At 39.4% G+C, this 14,144-nt stretch overlaps 1 protein-coding gene across 1 annotated transcript in view; it reads left to right on the top strand.

Annotated features, from left to right (window-relative positions):
- ntrk2a (neurotrophic tyrosine kinase, receptor, type 2a) overlaps window positions 1–14,144 on the top strand; it is a 67,057-nt gene that overhangs the window by 35,653 nt on the left and 17,260 nt on the right. The window contains 1 exon segment of the mRNA XM_070833508.1: window positions 11,240–11,428. Coding sequence (XP_070689609.1) covers window positions 11,240–11,428 — 189 coding nt within the window.

Raw genomic sequence — 14,144 nt, 5'->3', positions numbered from 1 at the left:
TGTTTCCAGTCTTTGTGCTAAGCTAAGCTAACCTGCTGCTGGCTGTAGCTTCATATTTAACAGACAGACGAGAATGTGGTACCAGTTTCCTTCATCTCACTCAACGCCAGAAAGCAAATAAGCATAAAATACCAAGCTCCTCATTCAAAAACAAGGAATAAAAACAAGAGCGAGGCAGATTTACATTCATTGTAAGTCAGGATTTGCTCCACTGGGACCCACATGAGAAGTGTTTGATGCATCTTTTGGTCCTTGTATTTCAATGAGTTGCATATTTTTCAACTGGGGTTTGGACAACTGATGTTCGTCTGTACGATTAAACAAACTACAATGCCATGCAGAAGCTATAAATTATCATCCCCTAAATCCTTACAGTATTATAAACACAATGCATAGCTCATTTTAGGGTTCAATTCCTTCATTTTTTTTGCACATAATTGTACATATTTTATGTTTGACCATTGTAAATGACATAATTTAGATTTTTTTGGAAATGTTTTAATGATGTTTGAGCTAAAAAAAACAAAAAAAACCTGTAAATTGCTAACACTGGGAAATATGACAGTATAGTATAATACCGTCAGAATACAAGAAAAATGTCTGAACTTGCTATAAGTCATTTCATATTCAGCATAAAAAGGAAGCTGAACACAAAAGTAGCTACATTTGGAGTGACAAGGAGTTTTTGGCCTTAATCATCTTCCATAAACTGGCATTAAAGCTGCGTTCAAGAGGCTGTTCTGTATAATTGCTTAAAAGGCACATTTGAAAAAGATATTTCCTTCTTCATAAGACAGACTTTTTTTTCTTTTCAATAAAAGAAATCATTTATTGGTGTCCCTTGTGTGTAAATGTGTCTTTCTCATCTGAAAGCGCTAGAGCTTTTAGGTGTATGCCAGGGCACATTTTGTACTGAGTGTTCCTTTATTTATTAGGACAAAAGGCTCAGTCAAACACAATAAATGAAACTGAATATATATGTGGCTATTCTGGCTTTGAAATCAATGCCACATTCAAATCCTCTTTTGTTGTACTCCTTCTTTTCTGTAAATCATCCTTCCCTTCCCTCTTTGACTCTGTCCATCTCCAGCAATTATGTTTCAAGTCATCAAGGCTTTTCCGACTTTACTGCATTAACTGTGAGGGTTGAAGAGCGTCGTTGTCAGTGTGGAGCTGCGACTGTCTCAGTTTAATTACACTACAGACTCTTTTTTTTTTTATTCTAATGGAATTGAAGAGTTTTAATATAAGGGGATGAGTTAGGCTTGAACATTAAGCACTGATGGGTTTTGAGTAGTGGTGGTAGAAGTATTCAGATCCTTAACTCATAGAAACTAACAATATCACACTGCAAAAGGTTCAGAAAATCCAGCCATCATAGAGGATGGTGGAGGCACAATAGCCGTTAATATATGGGGGGATAATGGCACACATTTTCAGACAGTCGCTCCTGGAAGGCATTCATCACATTGCACTAGTTTGTTCACATGAAAAGTGGCCAGAATAGTTGTGTAAAGATGGAAGAAAGAGAGCTTGAGCGAAAGGTTTAAACTTTGCTTACTTTCTCACCTCCATATGCTGCGTGTTGTGGACATGAATGTCAGATTATCAGTTACACTGAATTTGAGGTATAATACATGTAGTTTACATGAGTTTTTGCACTTTATGCTACTTCCACTTCTACTCCACTATTTCAGAACAATCACTTTACACGCCTCTATTTTTATTTGACAGCTATGTTTACTATTTGATATCAGCAATTAGATTAAAATCATTCAATAATCTTAGAAATTACAAGACAGTTTTCCCAAGAGTTAAAAAAAAAAGAGAAAATGTAAATACAAATATGTGTGGGAGCTCTACCTAACTACCACAGTAATCATCTCATGGCCCCTCAGACAACTTAGTGACCCTTTGGAGGACACCTGACACCCAGGAACCACTGGGCTAAACTACTTAAATGTCTAAAATAGTTTAAACTAGCTTAACATCGACCACCTACAACAATAAAATGCAGCTTACTCATTCAAGAGTGTTTACAATCCAATGATGTTATATAAAATAATGCATCAGTCACAGGGGGCATTGTTTATTTATTTATTCATTTTCAATACTTTGAGTGAATATTTTGGTCTTAAAGTCAGGGCTGTTAATTGTAACAGTGCATGTTTACTTTAATGTTAAATATAGGATCTCATTTCTTCTAGCACTGTAATTATTATATTATTGATTATTGCATTATACTGCTGTAGTTGGTCAATCTGGACCAAATGTTAACTATTTTCTATTTTTTTAGGTGGTTTAATGTGTAACAATGTGTCAAATTTTAAAATATCATCACACGTTTTGAATCTTTATCTCCAAAGCAACTGTAGCTGTCAAATAGATATAGTAGATATAGAGTACCAAGTATAAAGGGACAATTAATGGAAATACTCATTTTAGGTTTGTACTTAAGTGAATAAAGTGAGTACTTTGTGACTTTCCACCACAGTGGGTTGGATGGATTGAAATTAGAAGGTTAGAGAAGATTTATTTCTCATTTAATATTAATTTAGGAGTTCTTAAGAGTGCCAGGTTTGATAATGTCAGAAGAAAAAGAAGGGCTTAGATGTGATTCAGTTTTGTAAATATCTTCTCATGCAAGTACTTAATTATTATTGGAAGCATTTTTCTCCACATTGAACAGGTGCTTGATGGGAATTTTCATGCAGAACCGGAAATGGCACTCATTCCTTTTTCTCACTTTAATTTCTCTCACTGTCACTTCCTTCCCTCTGTCTTCATTTTCACATCTCTGACCACCTCGGAGCGCTGTAAGTAGGAGGAATTGGTCCTCCAATGTGTCATATGAGAAGGTGAATGTGGGTTGAATATTAAAAATAGAAAAGATCAGACAAGGAAGAAAAAGGAGAGGAAGAAAGGAGGATGTGGGGGGGAAAAAAAAACAAGTTGACGAAAGAGAGCGGGGTGGTAGACACATGCATGGAGATGAGAAAGGGGATACATGATGCGAGACAGATGCAGGGAGACAGAGAGAGAGGAGGAAATGTCTATTTTTACCAGTGGTGGGTACAGAGAAGAGGGGAATGTGATAGGCCTCTGCATTAGGCCAGAGAGGAGGAGGAGGAGGAGTTTTGGCTTGTACAGGCAGATGCATATGGACATTTACCTAACTGCAGTGTAGAGGAAATTCTACCCATCTACTGTATCCATCCCACTGTTACTCTGTTCTTTCTTCTTTATTAGCCCTTCTCCCTCTTTCCATGCCTCACACTATCTATTCTGTGTCCATATTTCAACTGCTTCTCTTAAATAGTTTGCTGCTTCACGTATAACATTTATACTTTTGCCTTTATCATTTGTTGTTCTTTCTTCCCATGGCAGGGACCCATTATGGACTCAAAATTACACATTTCTTTCAAAGCTATTGGCAGGCATTTATCCCCGAAATGAACCATAAATGCTTACTTACTTACAATTAACATGCTGTAAAATAGAATAATTTTAGGCAAAAGAGAGTAAAAGAACTAATAAATATTGTCTGATTCCAGCTACTCACAGGAGAGGATTTGCTGCTGTTGGGTTTTGGACTGTTGGTCAAGCAGAACAGGACGTTTTAAGATGTCAGCTTGTGCTCTGGGAAGTTGTGATTGATTGTGATTCAAATGTTGGCCCCCGCTTCTCTTTAAACAAATAAGAAGAACTCAATAACAAAAACAGTACAGAAATCTCATGTGTGAAATAACCAAAGCTGTAGGACCCCACTGCTCAGAGGAAAAAGCTGATGAGCAAAAAACGTTTCAAAGCTTTGAAAACCTAAAAACTAATTTGCATTTTTCTTCTTTCCTTGCATTTTTTTTTGACTCCATTTATCCCGCCGTCTGTCAACCAGAGTGCCTCGAATTGTGAATCTGCAGCTCATTCATTTCTTCTTTACTCTCTAAACTTCCTTTTTGCTGCATTTCTTGCAGTCTTTCTCTCTGCTCTGCATCCCTCCATCCCTCTTCCTCCTGGATCGATAGATTACTTCCTGTGTTCCGCGGGTTTACAGCACAGTTTAGAGACCATTGGCCTCATGTTACCAGTCGACTGTGTGTGACTGTGTGTGCGCGCGTGTGTGTATGTGTGTGTTTGCATGTGTTGTGATCGGGCTTAAGGGGTCACTGAGACCTTCGGGGTCAACAGTGGCTGCAGTCCTGTCTTTGCCCCGAAGCAGTTAATGCTCCTGCTGACTCCAGGTAACATTTACATTTGTCAACAAAAATAATCTAGAAATTATTAATAGAAATACTATTTTTCATCAAAATGTAAAATGGTTATATGGCACCCAAGGTTTGTGCATTTGTGCCTGTGAAATTGTCAAGAATATCTCAAAAATAGATCACCTCCTACATTGGTATATAATATTCAGCCAGCAGCAGGAGCCAAGATGGTTGCTGTGAAATGGCACCAAACAAGACCTGAACACGTCCATGTTCAATCTGCTCTTCTTGTCAGAGTCTCGATATCTTGGCTGTCCATCACCACATCTGAAGAGTACCTGAACCCCATATTTCAACCAGTCTTGCACACTGACCTCACTGACTAGACAGTAATCTCAAATCTTGAAATCCACTATTATCGGCTAACAACCGTTCTCGCTGTTCCACTCTGGGCATAAGACAACCAAGCTGTTTTAACAGACTGACTGACAGGCCCCGATGTCCTTAAATCCCATAAAAGCCTCTCTACATCCATGGCCCTGGGCAACGTGCAGCGGTAAATGGCTTCAGTTTGTCTGAAGTATACCCAGAGAGCCTAAAAGAGATCAATGCAGTCACTCACAATCATTGTTTTAACTCCGCTCCAGTGTAGGTTCCTGCCATAAAACTCCTGCTCCACTCCAGACCCCAAACCCTCGGGCTCTCACAGCAACACTGTCACAGCAGGGACGTAAAGAGCTAAAGTATGGACACTCCACATGGGAATATTCTTAGATGGGTAATATTGTGTCTGACTCACAATCATTGTTGAATCGGTTGTATTTTCCTTTAAATGCCTTTAATATCTCTGAGGTCCTGCAGAATGCGTCAGGTATGCATTGTGGCTGAGGTACAAAAGATTTAATCCTCAGCACAGAAATCCTGCTACAGTATATCCTGCTGTGTAATACGAATATCAGCTGCATTTCTCTTCTTCAAGTTAACGAAAGACGGGAGTCCAGAAATGTCAACACCTGTTTTTTTTACACTACAGCAAGTTTCTGTTGTTCCCTTGACTTTCAAAGTGGAGGGATTTTCCTACTGCGTAACTGGCAAGGTTGTATAACTACTGTATGTCGACAGAATACATCTGCTCAGTTTCTCCAAGCGCCTAATTTCCGGCACTCAACATAAACCTCTAATGAAACTGGCCGTGTGGACTATAGGTCATTAATTAAACAGTGTCATTATTCATGAGCTGTACTCTGATTGGGTGGCATCATTGCCCATGCTCCTTTGACTGAAACAGCTGTTCGACCAGACGCAGGGCCATTTGTAGCGGGACACAAACCTGATTAAGAGTTACACCTACAGTAGTGACGGTCCTTGAATGGCTCGTTCGAGTGGTGCCATTTCATCACTTCAACGAGAAATCGGTGAAGCAGAGAAGAATGAGTTTTTTCATGCTTTGATGGAGGGAAATTCCAGTTTGATGCAAGCTCTTAGTTTTAATGTCATCATGCATATCGGCAATAGTAATGCACCCACCAAGTGCACTTTTGGAAACATGGCAACTGAATTTTAGAGGTGCATTAATGCATTAAATGCCAAAGTGGTATAGACACATGGATGGGGAGGCAAATTCATCCTGTGTAGCACAGATTGAGCAGAGGATGTGTCTCCAAGTGTTTCAACTTAAACTTACAATAACTGGGTTTTTTTGGCCACAAGGGGGGAGCAGAAGCAAGGTGTGAACACACCAATGACATATCATCACCTTTTATGTTGATGTGGTGAAGTTGTCTGTAAACATTGGCTTACAGCTGTTAAATGTGCAAATATGTTCACCAGCTAGTTGTTGAGTGTGTCTGTGTGCTGCTGGTATGTTTTTAGAGCTTTTCCAGCTTTTTTTTTTTGCCTGCAGGGTTTGTTTAAAACAAAACCAAAAGCAAAAGGTAACATTGTTAACCCAGCATTTACACTGTAAACATCCATCAGTTCAGATTTCTAGTTTAACCTCCTGAGTTTCACCTGCTACACTTACCTTTTTTGTGCAATGGTTATGGTAATGGTATATTATTGAAATTTTTTGGTTTCAGTGTTATCTGAAAACATTTTTTTATTCCGGTTAGATCATTAGCATCTTTTCAAGCTGTTAGATCACCTAACTGCCTTTCCCTTTCTGGGATTTTGTTGACGTGATGTTGTCGTTGTCATCTTTAAACCTAACAAATACTTTTGTGACCACAGTGTTGTCATGACAATGAAAATAATGGCCAAAGTGCAATTTTTGTTTGTAATGTTCCTTTAAATAAGCTTTTTTCCCCCTCAAAATCAACAATGTATAGTACCCCACTTTAAGTAAACCACATTCATTCCACCACACTGACGTCTCAAACGCTAAACCATCACAACACGGTGCCTTAAGACCAGTGGACTTAATGGGCATTTTTAGCATCATGACCTGAACTTTGAAACAAGGCGATATATATTTTATTGACCTGGGCTTCTCTCCACCAGACTGCGAGGAGATCCAGTCTCCATCTCTTTAAACATTGGTTCCATGTCTATTAACAGTGTTGGGTCATGACCTGACCCCACTTATACCTTCACCTCTGCTGTCCATCTTCTCTTCCCCTCTCCACCTCCCAGCTCGACATCTTTTCATCCCCCTTTTACCAAGTCAGTCCCTGTGGAGCCTCTGCCACCTCTCTCTTTCTCACACACACACACACACACAGGCTCTTGTTGCCTCTTAGCTTAACAGTATTTATAATGATCTGACCCTGAGACCTCTGTGTGTTAATGATCTTCAGCCCCTCCTAACACAAACACACACATACTGACAGACAATAACCTGCACTCTCGTGTGCATCATGTTTTTTTTCCTCCCTTTGTTACATCGAGACAGCCTCAGAGCCGTAAACATTGCAAGTAATTAGACTACTTGAACAGCCTAAAACGAACAGCTTCTCTTCTTAAAAGCAGAATTTCTCTGCTGAGAGAAATTTGGAAACCATGTTGTCTTTGAACGGCCCGTTGTGTAGGTCTGTCAGCTGGAACAGTGTAAAATGGCCGCCTGTCATTTGCTGAGACATTTTAGATCTCAATAAGAGGGTAAAAGAAAAGCTGCCTTCATTTAAGAAAAACCTTTACAGTATTTATGATTAGTAGCAGCTGCCCTCTTGCAGCCATGGGGATCAGATGATCAGATGGAATCAAATATTACAACTTGCTGTGGCGTCCTTGGAGCTTTCAATGAAATCAAGGCTGAAAATCAATTCATGTTATTCCATTTAACTTGAACATTTCAGTCAAGGTTTTTCTAAGAGGATTTAAGTCATGGTAGCTATAAATTTAGTTCAGTCTCTTTGACTGTAAAATACTACAGTACTCTTTCTATTTTCTTTTTTTTTTCTTTTCTTAACAAATTTGTATTACTTTATTTTTTACCTCTTCCCCTCAAATAAATCACCTAAGTAAATAAGGTAATGTAGTTGTTAAAAAACAAACAAACAAACTAATGACTTGGTGTGGTTTTTGTTTGTCTTGAGTTATATCAGAAAATGGTAAAGAGCTTTTGGTCCCAAACAGTTCAAGAATACTTTTTATTTCTCCACAATACTCGCCTTAAATTCATCATTTGCTACCCCTTTATCACTCTTTAGGGTCCATTTACACACACACACACATTAACAGCACAGTTTCCTCACACAAACAACAAATAATTGTGCTCTTGCTCTCATTTCTTTTCTCTCTAAAGGCCTTTTCAGTGCTCACACGAGTCACCAACACACACATATCAGCTGGTTTAAACTCACACACACATCGTCACAGACAAACAAACGCTCTCAGTTTCTCCCTCTCAATCAAGCCCTGTCAGCAGCACTAGAGCCTGATATGAGGCCAGGGACAGAGGAAATGAACAATGTCAACCAGTGTTATAATTCATCAGAACCAACCACATAAGAGGGAATATATCTACTGTATTTTGAGCTCATGGGAAATCAATCTAGACTCATAATACGATGTTTGCAGGCTTATGCTAGTGTCTTGAAGCAGTCTAGAAAAGGACTGAGCTTCGTGTTGACTCCCTGTGTGTGTGTGTGTGTGTGTGTGTGTGTGTGTGTGTGTGTGAGTAATGCTCCCCTTTCTACGATAAGACCAATGCTCTGACTTGTCTCTGGTGTTATTTTTCTAAAACTGACACACGGTGAAGAGCTGATGCAAGACCAAGACGAGATGGAAGCATCCAATTATGCTCTTTAACAGTGCGCGCACACACAGATTTATATGTGAAATGATTATTATTATTATTAACTTTATTTATACAGCATCTTTCATATAGAAAATGCAGCTCAAAGTGCTTTACAAAATAAATAAAGAAATAAGATGCCTTTTTGTTTAAACCCCTAAGAATGCATCAATAGGATAATATTATTTGAAGCATGAAGTAAACAGTCACTCACAGGCTTTCATCACTGTACTTGTAGGACATTGAACTGAAAATCTCACTCGTCCTCATACTGAAAATAACAACAGTGGTCAACAGAGTTAAAATTACCAACTTTACAAAGATTAAGTTGTTTTGGTAAAAAAAAATCCCTATATTTTCTTCACAGAGAGTGCTTTTACAGTGTGCAGAGCTCTAGTGGAGAGATAGTAACACAAAGAGGAACTTACTAAAAAGACTGCAACAGTGGAAAATACCCAGTTAATTTGTGTAACTCATACTGCTAAATCCTCATCTTTAGATGAGGTTTACAGTGTAAATTTGCACAGAACGAGGACTGTGGATTTTGTCCCCATATCGCTAGAATTGTCATAATACCCCCACAGGTATGTTCTAAACTTCAGTGTTTAGCAGCTTTATTTCTGTGTGTGTTTATCTTAATGTGAGATAATGAGTAAGCTTCGAAGTGTGCCTGTATGCGCTTGCAAATGTAGCAGCTATTTAAGCTGCTGGTACAGCCTGTGTGAGAAAAAAGCTGATATTATTTTTGTTGGCACTGAACCTAAAAACACAGAATCTTATCAGCAGTGTCATGAAGGTGTGCTTTAACCGTCAAACTTGTAAAAATGCAACCAGCTTCATGGGCTGTTTTCACTGCCTAAATTAGAAACTAATAACACATCCACTCCACTGCCAAAACAAACCATTGTTTCTGTTAAAGGGTTGGGCTCACTGTCTGACTCATGCCACCCCACTTCTCTTCTGTTTTCAGTGTCTTTCTTCACGTTGTTGCTGCATTTCTTCTTTCAAAAATCCCTATTGTGTGAAACATGAATTTTAATGCCACTTGTTTCCTAACGTTGACTGACGCAGTGACAGAATTCTGAGTTTTGATATAGAAAAGTGTACTCCTGACATTTCTTTCGCCAGATAATAGCAGTATAACAACCTACAGCACTGAATCAGGATTTCCTACTTCTTGGCTTTTACTCCACCAGGTCCCTAAGATTACTGGCATTTGTCTTTTTGAAGGCATACATTAATTCCCCCAGTTACCCCCCAGCTTTGTAGAAACACACTTTCATCTCTCTCTCTCCTTGGCTTCATCATTAAAAGCTGCAGAGTCTGACCTAAAAAATAACCCAGCAGTCAAACATGAAAACAACCACAATTGACAAAGTACTAAGTGCTAAAGGCTTGGCCCTCTAATGGGACTCTCTTTCAGGCACATTTTCCTCACGAAATTTGCAAATTTGTCCTCATCCAAACAAGATGACCCAAGTCAGCACAGTAAGAGCTGTTACCTAAATGCTCCACATCCAAATATCATACAAACAGTATTATTGTCTAACTTTGTGAGATGCTATTGTCAGTCCTCCTCTGTTTCACACTAAAGCTATGTATTGGCCAGAGGAATTGTGCTCATGGTTCGCACGAGAGGCTACTTCCACCATCTCAGTTTTTGAAAGAGTGATTGCGAGGGCGTGGCTGGTCAATCCTGATGTCCTACCAGGTAGTAGATGTAGTCATCAGGCTTTGCCCCAGATCATTTGAGGTCTTTGTTTGAGGGAGAAATACAGTACAACGTCTGAAATACAAAAAAAACCCTGAGTTAACAAAATCCAGGGGGCTGCGTTGGTGGGGGCACAATTTTTTAGGTACTGGTGAGACATGAATATGGTCCACAAAGCTCAGTCGGGGCAACAGGTCAGTTTGACGGCTTTTAAGCATTAAAATCACTGCAGTGTGGTTGGAAATACTCTGAGGAAGGATTTTACAACTATTCTTTCTTTCATCACAAAAATTGCCAGGTAAACAGTAGAAATACCGAATCACCACGAATATGCAGTTCCAAGTGATTGTGTTGCGTTTTTTTTTTCGCCATACTTCTACTTTCATTCTACACATTCTACTTGAGTTGCCTGCTGTATCAATGGAATGACCTCAGTCAAATGATTCAGTGCTAGTTTGTCTGAACGCAGCCTGATAGTTACACACAGTAACACTAGTTCTGTGATCACAGGCAATGGCCCATTTAGATCGCAGGCCCCGCTGGGCCTGTGAGAGTGAAGCCTATGTCAAATAATGCTATCGTAATAACTCCAGTTCTGTGATCACATTTAGAGCCTCATAATGAGCCTCTTTCCATTTATACGTCAATTAAAACTTAGAGCATGAGCACTGTTGCTAAAAACACATGAACACAAATCTGAGTGTCCATTTTGAAGATTATGAGCTCAAAACTTCAGAAAGGGCGACTTCTATTGCTCTAAGCAAACTAAAGGTAAAAAGAGAATGTAGGAGCCCTTTATAATGGTTATGTAACAATACATCTGACTGTGTTGATGTTTCTCATTTCTATTGTTATTTATGTCTCTCTCCGCCTCTTTATTGAGCATAACAGCTTAATCGTCCCACTTTATGATCTCATCTCCTCAATCTCTGCTAATAACAGCATAACAACTTAATTATCTTGCGTCCTTATGCTATTAATATGGCTGGCATGCTTACTGAAATGTTAAAAACGTCTCTTGATCATTGTAAAGATAAGATGAACAAACTGAACTCAGCAGTGCTTATCTCCGCCTCTCTGCTCTCTCAGGACCATCTTCAGTGATCAGTAACGATGATGACTCGGCCTCTCCTCTTCACCACGTCTCCAACGGGAGCAACACCCCTTCCTCCTCAGAGATGGGCCCTGACGCGGTGATCATCGGCATGACCAAGATCCCAGTGATCGAAAACCCTCAGTACTTCAGGAGCACTAACAGCCTGCTCAAAACTGACACATGTAAGTAGAAAACCTCAATTATCTTCGACATTTATCCAAATCAACTATATTAAAAAATGTTCATCAATCCTTCATGAGCCATACTCCCAAGCATTCAAGTTAACTGTACTTGTGTGATACACGGAGGTTACCATGACAACGCCTATCCTGCAGTCATGGCAGTGACCTTGGAGCTGCTGAGGATAAGCTGTCAATTCTGAGGGAGAAGTGGGGAAAAAAGTCCATTTATATGCAAGTGTGTGTGTCAGTGTGTGTGTGTGTGACCCAGCATAATGTTGGGCACAAATCCATTCAGATATCCAAGAGTTCCATGTGTAATTCGTACGCATACATTACCAGAGCTGCCAAAACATATAATGAGCCACCACAGGTATTAAGTATTTTTTTCCTGAAGGTGACTAACCCATGTTTGTCCATCTGCACAACCTGTAAACACCACACATTCAGCAAAGCAAGAGAAAGAGGAGACAAAGAGGGTGGAAAGAGACAAACAGAAATGGGAGAAAAGAGAAACATGAAGCAAACAGGAGGCAGAGAGAGAGAGAGAGAGAGAGAGAGAGCAACAGACAAAAAGACAGACAGAGAGCACACGTGGATATCGACCTGGTCCATCAACCTGACATTATGATTATTGGCAAGTAATAAAAGCTTCTCCAGGCTTTGGCCTTGTGTTGCAGTAAATTATGGAACCTCGTGTGTGTGTGCGTGTGTGTGTGTGTGTGTGTGTGTGTGTGTGTGTGTGTGTGTGTGCCTACCATCAGGAGGCATAATGTTGGGGGATTGGGGATTGACCTCTTCAGTACTGTGATATAACTAGAAGATAGCCTGGGATTTACAGCCTAAAGACAAGAATGAAGGCACTGAGGATCAATGACAGTCAATAATGTACTACTGTGTATGTGTATGTGATTGCGTTTGTGCTTTTTATATATTACAGCCATTACAACTATTACTCTGTACGGCTCTTTGACTCACTGACAGGCAGCATAAATACTGAAAGTATCTGACTGATTATTTGGCACTTTGCCTTTTCAGACCTGTACAATAGCCTTTGATGGAGACAGTTTGGCAAAGTGGCTCTAGGTTGCATGCCAAGAACTGAACTCTTTTTAACAAGTGGCCTTAACCAGCTTGTGGCCTGTAATATTGAATACAGGAATCAGCGGGTACATGTTTCAACCTAAAAGATGCACAGGCCTCTTCTTGGCAGCAATAAAGCAACAATTACTCTGCAGAGATGATGGATCTGTGTGTAATTATGTGAAATGTTAGCTGTGTTGCAATGCTTCAGTAGTGCAGCTTACCTGTGAAGTCAACACCTCATTAACAAAAGTAACATCAGAGGAATTAGCATTGTTGAAAAGCATGCCACATGCATTATTAAAGAGTTACAGTAAAACAGCCCTAGACTTGCATAGGTGGCAACTACTTTATGTTTCCCTACATGATGAAAATACTGATGTCATGAATCTAGTTCCCACTAACAACCCACCAAGATTTGTCAAGTTAGCTGTTCAAGTTTTGTTTGAGTTGATCATTTTTGTTGAGTAAAAATCAGCAACAGCTGTCAGTTTACACACTTCTTTTCTGAAAACTTCCCTGGAAATTATTTAGAAATTCTGGCCCATAAAGTAAATATTACATTATAAACGTTACATTTCATTTTCCAAAATAAACGTAGCTTATAATCTCTATTTAGGAAAAAGACAATGTCTTTGCTTTCTTTGTGAAGATCATGTTTGTGAAGATCATGTTAATTTCAGTGTAATGGATGTAGAATAACGTGTTATGTGCCAGACTACTTTTGGCCAAGTACAGTAACATCCTGGGGTCACTGTTTCCTCCTGTTTCCTGTCTTTGTACTAAGCTAAGCTAACACAGTGCTAGCTCAATCTCCATATTTACCATACAGACACAAGAGTGACATCAATCCAACTATGGCATGAAAGCAAATACAAATGCATCCCAAAATCTCAAACTAGTCCTTACAGGAGACAAAATTATACATGCAAGGCCTCAAAATAGTGGAATTAGCGCATAACAAAAAATCCTGTGTAACTTTTTTACACAAAGGATCTCCACCTTCTCAGTAGCAGCTGCAGCCCTGAACCGAAAGGAGAGATTTTTCTTTCTTCATTGTTATGTTACACCTTAGCCCTCAATTTTTCCACTGTTTCCATCTCAGTAGATCTTTATGGGGTTTGTATTTTGCTGTATCTAGGGAATGAGGATTAACATTGCACTGGGAAAATGTTATTCACAAGTCAACACATGCATGAGGTATTGGAGAACACCCATTTACACACACACACACACACACACACACACAAAGCTTATGAAAATTTAGGTCACAATTAGCTACACTCCCTCATATGAGGGTATATCATTGGGAGTGGTCACTGATGAGAAGTTTAGAAATTTGAGTCATGGCATTAATGGCATGACGATTTCATTGGAGAAAAGTCTGTATTGGACCGGTTCTCAAAGCAACTGTCAAACATGTTTGTACCTTTGACCTATCACACTGATCTTTTCAAACTACCAAACACACAATTTCCAAGCTGTTCAAGCTGCTTTATGTCAGCGTCCATGGCCATGGAAAGATTTTGGGCAGATGATAGAAGGAGGAATGGAAGAAGAGGCAGATGGGAAACAATAATTATGTCCCGAGACATTAATTTCTTTGGCTGTTTATAAGACGCTGATTAAGGAGGAT

Source organism: Pempheris klunzingeri, chromosome 7 (assembly GCF_042242105.1).
Source record: "Pempheris klunzingeri isolate RE-2024b chromosome 7, fPemKlu1.hap1, whole genome shotgun sequence".
In the NCBI taxonomy this organism is placed as follows: domain Eukaryota; kingdom Metazoa; phylum Chordata; class Actinopteri; order Acropomatiformes; family Pempheridae; genus Pempheris; species Pempheris klunzingeri.
This window is presented reverse-complemented; position numbering and strand designations above follow the sequence as displayed.